The sequence below is a fragment of the Aythya marila genome (assembly GCF_965140915.1).
Source record: "Aythya marila genome assembly, chromosome: 16".
In the NCBI taxonomy this organism is placed as follows: Eukaryota; Metazoa; Chordata; class Aves; order Anseriformes; family Anatidae; genus Aythya; species Aythya marila.
The window spans coordinates 11,758,662-11,777,159 of NC_139057.1; the positions used below are offsets into that span (position 1 = coordinate 11,758,662).

The 18,498-nt window shown below is 55.0% G+C and overlaps 1 protein-coding gene across 1 annotated transcript; it reads left to right on the forward strand.

Annotated features, from left to right (window-relative positions):
- Positions 1 to 358: 358 nt before the first annotated feature.
- SGK2 (serum/glucocorticoid regulated kinase 2) lies at positions 359 to 18,260 on the forward strand (the record flags this gene model as incomplete). Its single annotated transcript, XM_082773394.1, has 16 exons — positions 359 to 387; positions 1,693 to 1,828; positions 3,903 to 4,011; positions 8,729 to 8,798; positions 9,812 to 9,869; positions 10,362 to 10,411; positions 10,939 to 10,996; positions 11,596 to 11,679; positions 11,978 to 12,109; positions 12,933 to 13,045; positions 13,562 to 13,598; positions 14,166 to 14,252; positions 15,490 to 15,585; positions 15,863 to 16,018; positions 16,409 to 16,498; positions 16,725 to 18,260. The coding sequence occupies 16 exons, from the start codon at positions 359 to 361 to the stop codon at positions 16,878 to 16,880; spliced, it is 1,461 nt and encodes a 486-aa protein (XP_082629520.1). The 3' UTR covers positions 16,881 to 18,260.
- Positions 18,261 to 18,498: the final 238 nt, after the last annotated feature.

The window sequence follows — 18,498 nt, forward strand, 5'->3', positions numbered from 1 at the left end:
AGCTCCTGCTTTGAGTGCATTTGGGGCTGTAAGGCAATTTCTGCCCTTTTTTCTTTATTTTTTGCTCTGAGCAGTCGAAGGCTCCTTGCTCTACTCGCCCCTCGGGATGCAGAGAAGGGAAGCACAAGCAGGCAGCACCCCACAGGGGCACCTCAAACCCCAAGCCCTGCCTGGCAGAAGCACTGCCAGGCCCTGCAGGTCCCAGGGGGATCCCACCCAGCCTCTGCCTCGCCACAGCTTCCAGCTGCAGGAGCCCGGGGATTATTTCCAGTCTCCCCGGGCTTTGTCTCGCTGTCGGTTCAGGCACCTTCCTCCGTCTCCCTGCCGGGTGCTGCTGCATGCTCGGAGCTGACGTACGATGAATTTGGGGAAAAATGAGCCAGGGCGGTAAGCAGAGGTCTGTCCTCTCACCGTGCCCGTGGCTGCTGGTGTGTCCATCAGACTGGGTTTGCCCCCATGGGCAGCCCCCAGCCTGCTGCAGCAGGCATTTGGTGCTCTGCTGGTGCCGGGGGAGCTCCCCTGCAGCCAGCCTTGCTGGGGACGTGCAGCTTTACGCAGGGGATGCGGTGGGATGAGCAAAGCACAGCCCAAAATAGCAGAAGGTTGAAAGCAGGAATCGCCTGGGAAAGCGTGGGGATGGGGACGTACAAACTGCTCCGAATGGCTTCTGTCTGCAGACCCGCAGCTCCCGGCCGTGTGCTGCAGCAGCCCTCTGAGCCTTCTCACTCTGAGAAGGAATGAAACAAAGGCCTCTCGGCACCCGGAGGGAGCATTTCCTCATCGCTCCGTGTCTCCACAGCTCCTCAAGCACAACGGGGACCTCTCTTTGGGATAGTTCCCCGTGACACGAGGGCAATGTCGAATCCCCTTTTCCTCACAGCTGTGCCACCAGGCAGGAACGTCAGCAGGAGCTGGGGAGGCGTGAGAGCTTCTTCTGCTCCTCACCACGTGCTGCTTTTGGTGCTGCAGCACGCAAGGGACACCTGTGGCCCTGCGTGTCCCCTCACACGGACTTGGTGACCTCTTCTGTGCTGTCCTGACCCCCTGAACCTCCAGCCTCGAAGCACGTGTGTCAGGCTGCTTCGACATTTCAGGTGAGGAGCTGGAGCTCCACCAGTGGCCAGCAGCGACTCCACCAGTGTGCCCAGCTGCAGAGCCTTACTGAGGTGCCCAGCCAGGGATGTGGTGACCCCTCTGGGGACATCCCCGTGCCAGGCACCCACAGAGGGAAAGGGAGAGGGACGGGGAGTGAATGGGGGAAGGCTGGATAGAGGGCAATAGCTGTGATTTAATTTTTTGGCTCAGATCTCCTGTCCAGAGGGATGTCTCCGTCCTGTCTCTGTCCTGTCCCTGCCCCATGGGGACGAGGCTCCAGGGCGGCTCCACCTCACAGTGCTCCTGCCTTGCTGCCAAGCCCCGTGTGTTGCTGGGGCACAAGCAGCGGGTCCTGCCCTTGCCCAGGGGGTGTCCCAGTCCCCTGGTGCTGCTGCTGGCCTTGCAGAGGTGACACACAGCTCGCTGTGACCCGGCACAGCCTGTGGCCAGGAGCACCTTGCTCTCATCTTTTGCACTTTCCCAGGGGTGAGCTGCCCTCTAATCCCCCAGGGAGGGAATTTCCTCTCCCACCCAGCTCCTGGTTCCTCCGTCCCCTCGTCCCCTTGTGGCCGGGTAATCATTTACTTCCTACCGCAGGCCACTCCTGCAGATTTCTCCTTCGACCTTCAGACCGAATCGCCAAAACAAAAACAAGGGGAGGGAGGGAGGCGAGAGCTGCCTCCTGCAGCTGCTGCTGCCCCGTGCCAGGACGCCTGCTCTGCACTCCCCACAGGTAACACCGGGCTCCTTTCTCCTTCCTCCATGGCTTTCCCTTCTTTTCACCAGGGCTTGAGGCACTCTGGGAGAAGCAGAGGTTTTGGGAAGGGGTCGTCCCCCGCCGCTGGGTACCAAGTCAGTGGGCACAGGGGCTCTGGCTCCGGGGCAGCAGCTGGAAGCAGAGGGCTCACGTTTCCCAAACCGGGCTCATTTTCCAGCTGTGGGAGAATCCCAGCAACTCCGGAGAGGAGCACAGCGCTGCTGGAAGCAGTGCTCCAGGTGGAAAGGCTTCTTGCTTTAAATGTGCTTGCCCCAGGGCAGGGACATGGTGGGACAGGGTGGGAAGGAGCCTCCAGAGCTGCTGCCCCCGCAGCCCCCTGGCAGCTCGCTCCTGGCCCTGCAAGGAGCAGCCCCGGGTGTTTTCAGGCCCTGTCCAGCTTCTGGAGCTGGCAGCTCAGCAGATCAATGGGGAACTGAGCGTCCCCACACTGCCTGCAGCAGGACAGGAGGCTCGGGCAGCTCCAGCACCGGGGGCACAGGCACAGAAATGGGGTTTGGGTCCCGCGAGGCTCCGGGTTGCTGTGCCCAGCACCTCTCCAAGGGGGCAGCCTCCAGTCCCCTTGTGGGCAGGATGGGTTTGGGGGGTAGTTTTGGGGAGCTGTGAGCCCCCATACCCCTTGCTAACAAAGCCACGGCGGTGCCAGCAGAGAGGGGCCGGTTTGGGGTCAGTGTGGCTCCGGGAGCCGACTCCTGGCTGCTAAACCCTGCTCGATCCGGCTGGGAAACTGCAGCCCTGCCCTTGTCCCCGGTGACACGCTGCCCCGAGCTGGTGGCGGCCCTGGGCGGGCCAGGCTGGCTTCAGGGGGTGTGCTGCAGGGCGAAGACACGCTCATCCCTAAAAGCCAGATATTATTTTGTAAGGAAAGCCTCAACCCTACAGACTGAGTGTGTCCTGGGGCAGCGCTGGGAGGAGAGGACAGCGCAGGGAGCTGCACCTGCCCCGGTCCTGAGGCTGTGCTTGGGGCCAAAGTTTGGGAGCAAGAGTGTCCCAGCTGAGTAGTTCAGTGGCAATAATCCTATCAGGGGGTTATGGCCTCCAGGATGCTCAAGCCCATTTAGCTGTCTTTTGGGATAAAAACCAGATCCCAAGTGCTCTCCCCTTGGCTCTTGCATGGCAACATGGGACCCGCCAGGAGGGACTCCCGGCCAAAACCAAGGGCAATGCCTGGGGCAGAGCCCTGCCTTTATGAAGCTAAAAGAAAAAGGTAGGGGGAAAAAAAGATTTTAGAGAACCTGATCCCCAAAAGGCTAGGCAGTCCTCACAGAGTCCTGCTAGAAGAAGAAACAGGCTCAGACCTTTTAAATCTTTTCAGATCCTGTCCCTATTCCTATCTGACCCTATCCACATCCTTCCCCATTCATCGCTCCATCAGGGCACAGATAACCGGGTGGCCGAACACCCCCTAGGTGGCACCTTGGGCACCTCAGGTCACCTGTGGCTGCAGGGTGAGGGCGACTTCTCGGCGCTCTCTGCAGAAATGTGCCTGTCCCTGCCTGCACTTTCCCAGCAATTCTGACAGCTCGGGCCTGCGCAGGTCCCCTGGCAGTGACACGTTTATGGTTATGGTTATGGATATTGCCTGATAGGGAGATTAAGATAGCACGCCCTATCTTAACCATACACAATCCCGACAAAACAGCTGCGTAAAACATTCTGAAACGGAATGTGCATGAGAGAAAGAGAGAGAAAGCGGGGGGTCATCCCTTGAAGGGCATCCCCCTTGTGCTGCCGTAGAGATCCGCTGGCAAATACCTAATTGCAGTCGTGGGTTAATCATTAAAGAGCTGAGTTCCTGAGCGGGTACACCGGGAGGACGGCTGGCACGTGGGGACACGGCTTGCAGGGGAAGGGGTTTGCATCCCCTGAGCCTGCGGGTGCTGGGTGGGGAGTGGGACAAACCCGTTCCTGGTCCCCTGTAGGGACGTCTGCCTGTATAACATCATGCCCTGCAGCTCCTGCAGGCAGCAGCTCCCCAGCTCTCCCTCCTGCCCCTTTCTCCTCTCACCGTGCGCCCTTCGCCTTTGCACAGGAGCCGCGCTGCCCGAGGACGCCCAGTGTGGGACTGGGGACGGTTTCGGCTGCCTTTATCTCCGTGGCCTGGATGGAGCCTTCCTCCACCGCCCTGGGGAAGACGAAGGGTAACCACCTCTGGGGGCAAGCGGAGGGGCCAGAGGGACAGACTGGGGGGCACCCACCCAAGGGCAGCTTTCCTATCGGGACCGGCTGCTAGAGCTGACAGCACTCCTCATCGGGAATTTTGTCTTCCAGCTGGTGAAACTTCTCCTTCCAGGATGCTCCCGCTCTCTCTTCCTTGGCTACAAAAATTAAGGAGGAAATTCTTCCCTCTGAGGGTGGCGAGGCCCTGGCCCAGGCTGCACCGAGGAGCTGGGGGTGCCCAAGGCCAGGCTGGGTGGGGCTGGGGGCAGCTGGGGCTGGGGTCCTTCCAACCCAACCCATTCTGTGAAAACATTTTTTTAACTAAATATGCTTCTCTGTAGAAAGCACGGTCAAGTAGATTTTGACCATAATACCAAGAATTTTATTGAAAAGAAAAAAAAATAAGATATTGATTTGCAAACAGCAGTTAGCTGCTGAAAAACTGCTGAAACGTGAGCATTTCAGTGCAAGCAGAGGCTGAAAATATAGGGGAAAAAACCAACATCCCTCCATTAAGAACATAATGAGATATTTTTAAAAGCAATATGCTAACAGCTTGAGGACGGTGGCTGAGCAAAGCCATCAGGCTTTGACCTGAGACAGGACAGCATTCCCAGCCGCCTGCTGCTGCCCCTCTCTCGGGTGGCTTTTTGCTCCCAGCCGCTGTGGTTTGCAGCCCCCAGCACCTCACCAGCCCTGCACAGAGCCAGGCAGACCCCGCAGCCGGGGCTGGCTTTCCTCCTGCTGCAGCCACGGGCAGGAGATTTTATAGGAAATGACAACAGCAGCAGAAAGAGACTGCTTTATTTTTAATGATGAGAGAGAGGAGACACCAGCCCTTCTACTACATCTCCCTTTGCTCAGAGCTTAATCTCTGCTGTAGTGAATGACTGCATGCCTCCTGGCATGCACAAACACCTGGTTTTCCTCTCCACGTGTGTCTGTGGTTGTGTTTAATGCAGCTGCAAAGCAGCGACCCTGCTGCCCTGCTGTCACCTCCCCAGGCCCCTGGAAGGAGCATCTCTGGGCTTGAGCCGAACCAAAGGGCAGTTTCTACCATCCTCCAAGGCACATGACCGCAGATAAATGAGCAGCTTCCTAAAACGTGCAGGAAATTTTTCTGACCCACCCAAAACGCCTGCTAGGATGCAACTGGCTCCAGCACACCCCACCCAACCCCATCGCCCCCAGCTGAGTTCCCAGTCCCTGGGTATATCCAGCAGGTGCCTTGCCACATCAGCTGCTGATCAGTTCCTCCTGCTCTCCTGAAAGGGCTGCAGGGAGCCAGCATGAGTACCTGGTGGAGGTGCTGGTGTCCATGCAGCGGTGCAGGAGGCAAAGCTGCTCCCTGCTGGGGTTTTGGAGAAAGCCCGGAGCTGCTGGGCTGGTGGGGCAGCTGCTGGCAGCGGGGGACGAGGACAGGGAGCGAGGGGTGTCTGTGCTCATCTGCTGTGGGCTGCTTCCAGTGCTTCCCGACACGGCCTCTGCTGGTAGATGTGCTCCCAGGTGCGTGTTTGAGGCTTTGTTCTCCTGGGTTTTTATTTCTGTGCACAGTGCTGCAAGCTTTAGCTACCTGCTGTTTTTCCAGGCTTACAAACAGCTTTCCAGATTTACAAACATCTTCTCAGGTTCGCATGCAGCTCTTCCCCAAAAACCCAGAGGGCTCTGTGTGGGCTCCAGCCTGCTCAGGGCTGGGGCTGCTCTGCGGTGCCCCTTGGGTGCGGGGGATGGGGTCCCCTGGAGAAAGCTGGGCGAGCTGGGAGCTCTGCAGGGCCAGCTTGGGAAGCTTCCCTGGGTGCAGGAGCTCTTGAAGTCCTTCCTAACCTCTTCCTGGGCTTTTTGTGGTGTATCAGTGGGAATGAAGGTGGAGCTCAGCGCAGGCCTGGAGCTCCCTCTTAGCTCTGTAGCAGGGGAAAGCCTGAGCACTTTCTCTGCCAGCAGGAGCATGTGTTTGCAGAAGTCCTCCTCTCCCACCTCCCCCCGTGCTCCTTCTCTGAGCTGAAACTGGGGCATCCCCCCCATGCTGTGCACAGAGGCTGGGAGCTGCCGGCTGCCCCAGGTGCTCCCCTGCAACCCCGAGCCCCTTCCATCCTGCTGCCCTGCCTCAACTGCTGGCAACCCCGGCACGGGAGAGGACGAGGAGCTCACTTCAGGGGGGGGTTTTGCAATCTAGGTTAGGTGGGGAGCGCTGACATCAGGAGGAGGGTGGGAGGCAGCCCGCACATGACGAGTCTGTGAGGTTGCTGCTCGGCGAGGTGCGCGCTGCGTTAGTGATGTGTTTGTAGCAAATATCGCTGGGCTGGCATGGGAATGTGGGTCACCGCTGGCAGAACTGTTGGAGGAACAGGGAGCTGCTCCTGCCGTGCTGGGAAGGAAGCGTACGGTACCGAGGGATGCTCCTGGGGGGAGACTGAGCTGCGGTAACTGCTCCGGCTTGTAAGTAGCAGCTCTGCAGTATGCCCATGGGTGGCTGCTGCTGGGGGTGCATTGGGTGGTGTGTTGGGGTGAAACCCTTTGAGAAGGGGGTGTGGGGGGCAGCAGTTGGTGTTTCCGGGGTGTAAGAGTCGCATTGTGCTGTGAAACTCTTAAAGACTTGCTTGCTGAGGTTGTCAGTGGCCCCGGCAGTGCCTGGAGCATCCCTGCGCCCCAGCAGGCACACCGAGGGGTGCAGCCGGGCATGGATAACCACGAGCTCGGTGTGTTTTCCTGACCTAGTTCTGCCTCTGTTCTGCATGTGTGCGCTTGGAGAATCTCTGTGCTTCGGGGGGAGTAGGATTTGTTAGTGATAAGAGAAAGCCTGCCTGGCTTCTGCCTGCTCGGGAGGCTTAAGCCAGCCTGGCTCTGCAGGTAGGCTCAGGCTGGGGAAGAAGGCTCAGAGCCTGAGCTGAAGGTGCTGCAGGATGGGGATATCGGTGTCCTAAGCTGTGCCTTGTGCCTCCATGCAGAGAGAGGCTCTTGTCTCAGAGCAGACACTTCATGAAACAGCCTGGTTGGAGAACGCTGCAGCTGGAGGTGCTCCACAAGCCCCTGCTCACCCTGGGCAGCAAAGGAGCAGCCCGGGGAGGGGAGGGCACGGGGCTGTGGCCCCAGCAGAGCTCCTGGCTGTCGTTTAGCAGAGATGTTTCTGCCTCGCTGTGGTCCTGGAGACCTGGCTAGAGCAGTGCTGTCTGAGCCCCTCGGAGAGCTGGGGGCTTATCCTGCACTGCCAGCAGGAGCCTCTGAGGTGAGTGGATGTGTTCCCAGGGCTTGCCCATGTGCTCTCCAGGACGCCCAGGCTGCAAACTGTCCACCTGTGCCTGAAAGGAGCGACTTTCCTCCCTGAGTCTGGGATCAGAGCGGTGTCTGAGCTGAATCTGGGTCTAAAAACAGGCTTGTGGGGGTTCAGATCTGGCGAGAACAGGCTGCATCAGCTGGTAGAGCTGCGGGCACACACCAGGAGCGAAGAGCTGAGCTGCGTGGGCTTGGCTGGGCTGCTTCACACAGGGGCTGGGAGAGCTCGCTGCATCACCCCCTGCCTGCTGCCCTTTGCAGCTGGGGGCTCGGTCCAAGTGCATGCTGCTCGCCCCCTGCCCAGCACTGAGCCTTGGGTCAGCTCGCCCCTGTGCTGTGGGACCTGGCCAGCCTGCCCTGCAGCGTGGGACAGGTCTGGGGGACAGATGCAGCCCCTGGCTCGGGTGACCTTCAGCAGACCTCGGTGATCCAGGCAGATGGCCAGGGAAAGGAGGACTCTGCCCGGTGGGAGGGGATGGGGCTCGGCCTGTCTGGGTGCTGTCCCTCCGGGGGTGCCCTTGCAGCTGCTGCGGGGTGAGGTATCAGGCAAGGTCAGTGTGCCAGTGACCAGGCTGATGGAAGCTGAAAGGCTGCTGGGTTTTTCTTCACATCCCGGCTTTCCCTGCTCGTTCAGAAACTTCGAAGCTGCAGCCTGGCTGGTTCCTCACCAGTCCTGTGCTGCTGGAGAAGCCTGTGTTTCTGTGAATGTTTTGGATCTTTCCTTCCCTCCAGAATCAAAACTAGGGCTGAGCCGGAGCGCAAACAAGCCTTTGAATATTTCTGCTATCTCCTGCTAACCAAAACAAGGAGCTCCCCGGCTCAGGTTGTGCTCCCGAGGCCGTTCCACTCGCTCCGTGTGGTGGGCTTGGGGCTTGGCTCTTCCTCAGAGGTGATGATGAGGGGTGGTGGCAGCAGCCCGTGGGGATGCTCCTCGGTGGGAATCCCGGTGCTGGCTCTGGCTGCGTGTCCTTGGGCTGCTCATCATGGTGTGTGTGCTGGCTCACCTCCTGCGGGGCCCTGAAAGGTCTCATTCACGTCCCCAATTAGCCGGTCCTGAATGAAAGGGGCAGTGGATGTGCCAAGCGTGTGACGTCGCCCAGCACAGCGTCGTCCTTGTGAGCGCTCCCCTTGTCCCTCCTGGGGACTCGGGGTGCCTGGCAGAGGTTTGGTGGCGGTGCTGGAGCCTGGGACCCCTCCCTGCCCTGGCAGAGGGTGCCTGCAGCGGGGCTCCTGCCCTACCGAGGGCTCCAGGTGGGGGCGGAAGGGGAGCCGTCCTGGTTCCTATAACTCCCCGGGTATTTCGGAATGTGGGTGGAAGGGGGAGGAGGGTGGCTGTGGAGAGAGGAGCAAGGTCAGTGCAGAACAAACGTGCCTCTGTGCGCTCGCGCCGCCAGCTGACCAGCTCCGCTTCTCCAACTTTCCCCGCAGAACTTATCAGGCACGGCCGCGAGAGGATAGGACAAACCATCAAGGCGTCCGGCTCCAGGCTCTGCTCGTAGTGAGTACTGAAGCCCCCCAGGGGCTGAGAGCCCTTTAAAAGCCCAGCCCCAGGCTGCCCAGCCCGGCGGTGGATGGAGCTGGCTGGCACGGGCCAGATGTGGGCTGTCCCCGGGGCGGCCGCCAGCGCCCGCTGCCACCCGGCATCTCCGGCCGTGTCCCCCCTGCCGCAGGGCCAGGGGGCTCTGGGATGGCCGTGGATCTGTGTGTGGGGGTAGTGAGGGGCATCGCTCGCAGGTGAGACCCTGGGGGGGCTGGCGGGGTCTTCGGGGCCCCTTTTGTACCAGGCAGGCTGAGGCACAGGGGGATAGGAGCCTACAGGGCCTCTCTGTGGGGTCTTGGGGGTTGGTGGGGGCTCAGGGGGATGGACAAAGCTCTCTGGGGCAGGGAGAAGGGGACAGCTCTTTTCCTCCTCCCCTCTCTCTCTGACATCTGTTTAATCCTGGTTTTTGCAAGGGCTGTAGGGGAAACCTTAAAACCACGGTGAATCTCTGGGGTGGCAGGACCCAGTGCTGCTCACACGGGGCAGATCTGAGTCAACAAGTGCTGCTGAGGCCCCAGCCCCTCTTCCCTGCAATTTGACAGCCCCAAAACTGCCCTGTGTGGGAGCCTGGGCTGTGGGGCTGGGGGCTGCAGCATCCCTGCTCGGTGGGGTCGGTGCCTGGGGCACTGCTTGGGGTGGGTCTGGTCCTGTCTGGAGGGCTGCAGCCCCGTCCAGCCCTCGTCCTGTGCTGCTTCTGGGGCTCTGCTGGGCTTCTTCACATTTCAGTGCCCTCAGCATGGTGTTTGGGATGGCTGTGCTTGTTTGAACCCCTGTGCACCCCCCTCCTCCTGTTGGCGTGCCCCTACTCCTGGGGGCAGCAGTGCTGCTGGGGGGATATTTGGGGAGCACATCTGGGGGCTTCTCTGATGGTGGGAGCATGCAGTGGTCCCTGGTAGGTTAATGGTGGGAAGCTGCTTTTTAAAAAAAAAAAGTTTTTGTTGTCAATACTTCCTTGCTCTTCTCTTCCCCAGTGCTGAACGAGTTGCTTTTTTAATGGATCGTTCCCGGAGCCCAGACACCAGCGCTCAGGTGAGATCCCGGGTGTGGGCTGGCGAGGCATCCTCACTGGGATGAGGAGAGGGGCTGGCCCTATGGGATAGGCAAGGAGGAGAGCCTGTGTCAGCATGCTGGGAGGTCTAGTCCTCTCTTGTCCATGTGGGTGAAACTGGGTGGAGAAAAAGTAGAAGAGGTCCTATACAGATTTTGGGACAGGTACAATGCTCCTAGAGTCTAGGGGGAGGAAGATTCCTGGGGACTGGGGACAGGAGGAAGGCTACGTGCGTGTCTGTGTAGGTCCTGAACTCCTTGCTGGAAGAGGGAGGCTGTGATACTGCTGTAGTGCTGTGTAGTGTTGTTCTGTCCTCCCTTTCCCCTCACCTAGCCTACCAAAGCACCCATCCCACCTCCCACCGATGGGTGTACCTTGGGGGGGCAGGGGGGATGCTGTGCTGAGGCCAGGCAAGCACAAGGAGTGGCGTGCTCCTTGTGGCTAATACCCAACACCACTGTCCTCCTCTCCAGCCTCCAACACCAGCTGACAACATCAACCTCGGACCTTCAGCTAACCCCAAGTAAGCTCCCTGCAGGAGCCAGGTAGGGTGTGGAGCTTGCTGTGAAGAGATCTGGCAGGGGGAAGCAGTCAGCTCCTGTGCCTCGGGTGGGTGGTGGTCACAAAGGACTGAGCAACTGCATTAACTCAGCCTTTAACCCCATGGGTAACACCATGCTGCCTTCCCAGACACCCAGCTGCAGCTCATCCTTGTCCTATAACTGTTCTGCAGCCCTCTGTCCCACCCCTCTCTTCTGAGGGGAAGACTTTTCTTATTCCTGTTTGCTCCCTCACTAACTTTCTCACTACAAATGGGGATAAACTGTCTTAGCAGCTGGGTTGCCGAGGGTTCCTTGTCCTTTTCTCAGCACGCTGGCATAGGCGGTGTGAATCCCCAGCTGGCTGGCGGTGAGGATCACCTGCCCAGTGCCCTTTAATCCCTTTCACAAAAGCTCCTGATTCCCAGAAGGACCACTGCTCCCACAGAAGCGTTGCTGTTACATGTTTTTTCTCCCAGAAACATTAACTTGCTTCGCTCTTGCTCAACAGTGCCAAGCCAACAGACTTTGACTTCCTGAAGGTTATTGGCAAAGGAAGCTTTGGGAAGGTAAGTGGGCTTGTGCCGGTGGGCTGGAGCGATCTACAGGCAGCCTGGGAGATGTCCTAGCTGAGGGAATTTGTCCTTCGCTTGCCCCTCTCCTGGGGAACATGGTCATGTTCAGAGTGGGACTGGGACCAGATGGGACCTGAGGGAGGTTTTCTTTGTCCATTCGTACTTGGAGCTGTGCTGCCATCTCTCTAGGAAGAAGCATGGGGGGGTTTCATGCTCAAAGTGGTGATGGTGACGAGCAGTACTTCTTGTTTTTTAAAGTCTCAGGTGCTGTCAGTTAATAGAGGATGCCTAGACAAAGCTGTGCTTTGTAAAATGGTATTGATCATCTTTAAATGAGTCACTTTGAATGCTCCCAAATCACTTTCCTTTGGGTGCATAAGAGACATTCAGGGATGCTGCATACCTCTTCCTGGCAATGTGAAAGTCCTGAGTGTGGGGAGCCAGTGGGCTAGTGCCTGGGCTTTAAACGTTTGTACCTGACCCTCCAAATCCCTAGTCTTGGTATGATCACTGACAAGAGTGTTCAGCTGGTGAGGACACGCTAACAGTGGCAGAAGGTGAGACTCAAACCTGTGTCCATGACTCTGTTCCAGGTTCTCCTGGCCAAACGCAAGTGTGATGGGACTTTTTATGCTGTGAAAGTCTTGCATAAGAAGACCATCCTGAAGAAAAAGGAGGTATGTCTGCTATCCCCAGCTGCTTCCCCTGGCAGTGGTCAGTATGTGAGCAATCCTGGTAATGTGATTGAAGCAAGTATTCATGTAGACAGCTCACATGTTAACCTTGGAGTTCTCTGTGCCATGGGAACATGGAGAAAGGAGTGAGATGAATCCAGCTGAGAGCAGAGTGCTTCCTTCCCGGGGCTGGAGGCGATCCATAGGGCTCTCAGCTTCTTTCAAAACAGGGGTGAGCCTGTGCAGCAGGCTGGATTGGAGTTTTGCCTGAAAGTCTAATGCCTTGCGTGCTTTTTGCTAGCAAAACCACATCATGGCAGAACGCAATGTGCTCCTGAAAAATGTCAAGCACCCCTTCCTTGTGGGACTCCATTACTCCTTCCAGACCTCGGAGAAGCTTTATTTTGTCCTTGACTATGTAAATGGGGGGGAGGTGAGTACAAGCTTTATTTTTAATCTTCTGTTTGGTCCTTCCCAGGCATTCTGCTTTACTGCCCAAAGCTGTTTCTTGTCAGAAGATAATGGTGTTGAAGCATAACATTACTTTGCTGGAAAGCACCAGCTAGGAGCAGTGCAACTTACCTCACTTACCAGCTAAGTGAAGATGTTGATGAACAGGACTTGTGCCAGCTAATTTTCATGGCAAGGATGCTGAGAAGAGTGTTAGGGGCACTTTAATGTCCCCTGGAGAACATGGGAAATGCTGATGTTGGTGATTTTTCATGGAAAACCCACTTGTGGCCCAGCTCTAGACCCCAGTCTTGTGCTTAGGTGATGCCACTGCACCATGTCAGGCTTTGCTTTCTGACCTGCAACAGCTGCTCTCCTCAGCTGCCTCTTTCTGTGCTGCCAGAAACTGGCTGGGAGATGCTGATAACATGGATGTTTTGTTTATATAGGGGGCCCTAATCCATATAGGGGTCTCTGGGTTTTTCAGCTCTGCATGGGTACCACTCCTCATGGCCCCAGTACAGCTGTAACAGGCTTTGTAGCAAGCAAAGAGTCTGAACTAGGCCAGGAGATGGCCAGGTTTGGGGCAAAGTGAGATGGTGATAGAAGAAGAGGGCAAATGAAGCAGTTTCTGGAAGGGTGCTTAGAGAGCTAAATAAAACTGCAAGATTTTGGGCTTATTTGGTGCTGTTCATGTGCCACTTGCTGCAAATCAATTTTCACTTGAGCAGCTGGCTTCCAGGCTTGCTGCAGACACCCTTCAGCTTCTAGAGAAGACATGATCAACCCTCTCATCTGTTTCTTAGCTCTTCTTCCACTTGCAAAGAGAGCGCTGCTTCCGTGAGCCCCGGGCACGATTCTATGCTGCAGAAGTTGCCAGTGCAATTGGGTACCTGCATTCCTTAAACATCATCTACAGGTAAGGCGTGTGCCCCTGCTGGGGAGAGACTGCCAGCCAGGCTGAGTGCAGGGCTGCAGGGGGAAAGGAGGTCTTGGGGAACTGCGCAAACACCAGGACTGGGGTAGCCGAAGTTCCTTATCGGACAAAATGGTGAACTGCTGGTGTTTTACCCTGCAAGAGGTGTGCTGACTGCATGGGGCCTGCTGGGCAGTAAACACTTCTAGAGCAATAGCGGGGAGGAGAGAAGATGGTTGGGTGAGAAGATCTACAACACACCTGAGTAAGAAACTCAGTGACAGCTTCTACATGAATACACAGAGAAATACAGGCTCACAGCTCACCCTGTGTGGTGAGAGCAGCCTTTCATTAACGTGTGTTAATATCCAACAGTGATGGGAGGTTGCATTTAGGGAAGGTCCTGGGGAGATGGACTGTGAAGTTTTGGTAGCTCCCATTCTCAGCTGGTGCTGTATCAGGTCAGGCTTCTCTGAACATCTAGCCAAATCTGCTCAAGCAGCCCTTTTTGTCTTGCAGGGATTTAAAACCTGAGAACATCCTTCTGGATTGCCAGGTGTGTGCAGCTCTTGTGCTGCCTTCCTTTTGTTTGTAAAAGTGTTTGGATCATAAACAGGGGGCTACAGTCTGGCAAGCCAAGCTATTTCTCCACTGCATGGGTTTTGTGTGTGTGTGTACCACTGTTTCTGTGCAGATCTTGTGGCTGGGAGTGAGCGTTCTTCCTGCATAGCTGCGTACAGATCTCTGCCCCTACCCAGGAGTAGGACCTGGCTTGTGGGGTCTGGGACTGGGGTGCTAGGAGCAAGTCACTGCTTCTCTGGTGGTGACCCTATGCGAACTGGCTCTGGGATAAAGCAGTGTCAAAGCACAGCAGTGCTGAATGTCTCCCCAGTTATGTAGTTGTAGAGAAAACTGTGTGTGGGGGGGAAAGTCTGGATTTATTTTATGTATTTTCTCTACAGGCTCAGGTATTTGCATGGTAGGATGCCCAGAAGGTAAGGGAGGGGAGATGTATATTTTGGTGCCCCAGATCATTCATTAGATGCAGTGTTAAGACCAGTGCTTGGAAATACTAATTATTTTTTAGAAAGAGTGGGCTGGGCTGAAATTTCTCTCTTCTCAGGGCCATATAGTATTGACAGACTTTGGACTCTGCAAAGAAGGAATGGAGCAAGAGGAGACGACTTCCACATTTTGTGGCACTCCTGAGGTACGGCCTGTGCTGCAGCTTCCCTGTGACCTGGGGGTGAAAGCCTTCTGGGTCCCATGAAGACCCCGTGGCTGCTCAGCATCTCTGAAAACAAGAGCTGTGGGAGCTGGCCAGCCCTCGGCTCCTGAGGTTGTCAGCCCGAAGCTGGAGTGGAGATGAGGCCTTTCCTACTCAGCAGGGTCTGTTCTACCTCTAATGGCTGGCTAGTACTTTAAATTTGCTGCGTTATCAGGGCAGGGATCCCTGCTCTTGGAATGGCACCAGGGCTGCTCCAGGTGGTTGTGGAGACAACCTTGACCCTGGGAGCCTGGCCTGTGGCAGCTGCAAGCAGGCTGTTTGTCTGTGTAGATATCCGGAGCTGCAGAACATGGAACACGCTGGTACTGACACACACAGGCCTTGCTGTACCCTTCTGTGTGTCCTGGGTGCCCAGGAGCTGCAGAAATCTCACGTCCTGAGTTGAGGATCTGGCTGTGGGGAATGTCCCCTTGCTGGGGACAACTTTTCCTGCTCCTTACTGAGCTGAGGGTTCTGGCAGCGCTTTGCTCTAGGTTTTATCCCTGTCCTGCTGCCCTTTGGGTATCTCGAAGGGTCTGTAGCTAAGACACCTTTTGGTATTCAAGCTCAGTAGAAGGGGCAGGGAATTGCTGGTGGTAGACCTCAGTTTACAGTTGGGACAGACTTATGCAATAGTACAGCATGAACCAAGTGGGACTGTCTGAGCTTTATTTGTTTTTTCCTGCCTGAGATAGGGAGCCTGATAGCACTTGGACTAATGCATGAGAGCAGGCTTGATATGCTGCTTGTTCTGCAGGTCACTTAAATTCTTGCCTGTTGCTCCTGGGCAGTGGTTATCAGTAGTGTCACTGCTTTGGACAAACCTACTGGGCCTGAAAACTGCACATTTCTCAAAATTACGTGAGCCTGTTACAAATGTAACCAGTAAACCTGTCCTGCACTGACATGTTAAGTTGGGGTGAATGGGCTTGTACAAGCCCTTCCTAGGAAGGGAGCACTCCATCCCAGAGAAACTCTTGTGGCTGTGGGGGGTAGGTGCCTTTCAAACACCTTATTATAAGGGATATGGAGTCTATCACAGCCTAGTAGGAGATGCAGTGCAGTTGTGTGCTTCCTAATGTATTTGACTAATGTGAACTGCAACCAGGTTTGTATGTTTATGAAGGCAAAGCCCTTCCTTTATAATTTGACTCTAATATTTACTCCTGACTCTCCCCAGTACTTAGCTCCCGAGGTGCTAAAGAAGCAGCCGTATGACAGGACTGTAGACTGGTGGTGCCTGGGAGCTGTCCTCTATGAGATGCTCTTTGGACTGGTAAGTTTGGGAGCTGTCTATTTTATTCTACATGGTAGAGGAGTTAAGAACTTATTTTCAAGCCTTATGATGTGATATCAGACTGGTGTGCCTATGGGTACCTGATATGGACAACTGAATTCTGAATGAAATTACCTGGTTCAATCATACCCTTGCCCATACCCAACAGCTAGATAGCAGGTTTCAATCTTCTCCCTGTGGGGCTCATTTGGACCTGTCCTTTGTGGTTCCTTATGCCTGTGTTTTATCTGGCTGCTTGTCTTCTCTTTCACATTAGCCACCTTTTTACAGTCGGGATGTGTCTCAGATGTATGACAACATTCTGCACAAGCCACTCCAGATCCAAGGAAGCAAGACTGTGGCAGCTTGTGACATCCTCCAGGGACTTCTCCATAAGGACCAGAAGAGGAGGCTGGGCGCCAAAACAGACTTTGTAGGTGGTTTCTCCTATGACTGAGGGGAGGATGGATAGGAAGTCTTTCTACTGAGTCTCTTTCATGCTAACAGCACTGCTGTAGAAAGCTTTTCCTATGTAGATTAATCAATTTCCAGCCCCCTAAAAAGGGGGCATGTGAGGTTGACTCCTTTCCAAAGGAAATGCTGTGGTTCCAGATGTGGTGGCAAGCTAGGACATGTGACAGTATCATCCCTTCAAGGGATTACAAGACCATGACCCTTATGCATTAAGGACTTGTTACATCACTCCTACATGGACATGTTAGCTCCAAATCTTGTTCCCGAAATTTACTGCTATGAAACCATTTGGCAGTTGCTGGAAGAGAAGATTTTATAGATTGATGCTCCCTCCCCTCTTTCTATACAGCTGGAGATAAAGAACCACGTATTCTTCAGCCCCATAAACTGGGATGACTTGTACAACAAGAGGATTACCCCTCCATTCAACCCCAATGTGGTAAGTGGGTATTTCTGTTTGTATCTACTTTAAATAAAAAAGGAATCGGGCCTGTGAAGTCTGAGGCACTTCTCTTACATCAGCACTGAGGGATGCTGAAGTGTAGGTTATGCACTGCAGATGTGGTGGTGGGGACTTTGGAAGAGTGGCTGTGTTAGATTGAATACAAGTAGGAGGTTGGGGTCTGATCACTCAAAATGATGTGCCTCTCTGCTCCTTGGCTTAGGCTGGTCCAGCTGATCTGCGACACTTTGATCCAGAGTTCACCCAAGAAGCGATCTCTGCCTCAATCACCCACACGCCTGACTTAGCAGCCAGCAGCTCCAGTGCCTCAGATGCTTTTTTAGGATTTTCTTATGCACCAACTGAAGAGGACTTCTAAGTTTTATAAAGGCTTTAAGAAGCCAGATTTTAACTGAATGGGTTTTATGTGTGTTTTTTTTTTTTCCTTTTTGAAAGAAATGGCACTGTCCTCTGCTCATGGCTTATGGTGAAGGGGACTAATACACTAACTGGCTGGGATGGAACAGAGCTCTTAATCTGTGCTGTTTGGATTTCCCTCTATATGTGTGTTTCCCTGGCAGGGAAAGTGGGACACCAGTTATTATTATTTTTCCCGAGTGTCTTGTACTACTTGGCAGAATTGTATTCACTGGGGTTGTATCTATGGTTGAGGTATGTATCATCATTCACATCACAGCTGTGTGTGTGGAACTAATGCTGCCCAGCTATGTATGACTGCTTTGCTTTCCTATAACAGAAGGAAACTCTTCACCCTACATACAGCAGTGGCTCCCTTCAAGTGGAAGTGCTCATTTAAGTGGTTGGGGAACAAGCAGTCTGGTTACTGGTGGCCAGGCTTGAGTTAAACTGGGGTAGTTCAGTGAGTCTGCCACCTAAGCCATTAAAGACCTGGTAGCAGCAGAGGTGCGTGTTAGATTTTAATGCTCTAGAGCAGAAATGCAGGATTCAGCAGGTGTTGCTGAAGAAGCAGAGCTGCCCCAGCAGCTGGGATGAGCACTGCTACTTGTGGAAGGAAGCCATTTCCTCATCCTGGGCTCAGACACTGATCATCATTCATTGCTCCAACGGCAGCTTACGGCTCTGTAAACCCTGAAGTGGGCTGTAGCCTCTCACAGGAGCCAGTTCTTGCCAATGACCACTGGCTCTCCCTCTGACCCAGGATCGGGCTGCTGTATGTAAAAATTGATGTAGAAGGGGCTGTGTTGCTTGTCAAAATAAAAAGTTGGTGGGGAAGCGGAGGGTGGGAATCCTTTCACAGCATGTGCTTGACTTCTCTTGAGGACCATGAACACTGAAATGGGCACAGGGAGCATGGGGCAGGGGGTGCTGGAGCCCCCCAGGAGAGCTGTTATCTCCTCCCTGCAACACTGGCTTCTGTGCTCCTGGGGTGCTCTGGAAATGCCTGTCACAGTTGATCATAGATGTAGAAGAGTTATTTATTCTGCCTTAATTTAAATGCTGGTGTACTTATTGAATGTCACTTCCTATTCTTTTTTTTTTTTCTCTCCAAGTCCTTGGGTTCCTGTGGGAGAGAGAGGGGGGATAAGAAATTGTAACTTATGTACAACACATGGATAAATAAGGGCATTTCTAAAAATGGGGTAATGCTCACACGGTTGGGAAGCTTGTCTTGACTTTTTTTTTATTTACATTACCAGCCTCTATCTTGTACATGGTGGAGGCATCAGAAAAATGCCACGGTTTATATTAAAGTGCATACACTGATGTGTTTCCCTCTCTTGGGCCTGCTGTAAACAAATGCTGGGGTGGGAGGAGAGGAGGAAGGCAGGTGTGGGGGTGCTGTAGAGAGGTTAATTTTTAATTAAAAACCTAAATTGGGCGCGGGGGGGGCCTTCACGCCTCCCTGACGGGGCAGGCTCCGCCCGGCGCCAGGACTCCCCTCAGCGGTCGGCGGGGCGGAGCGCGGCTCCCCCTGCCCCGCCGCAGTGGTACGGCCCCGCCCCCTGGTTTCCCAA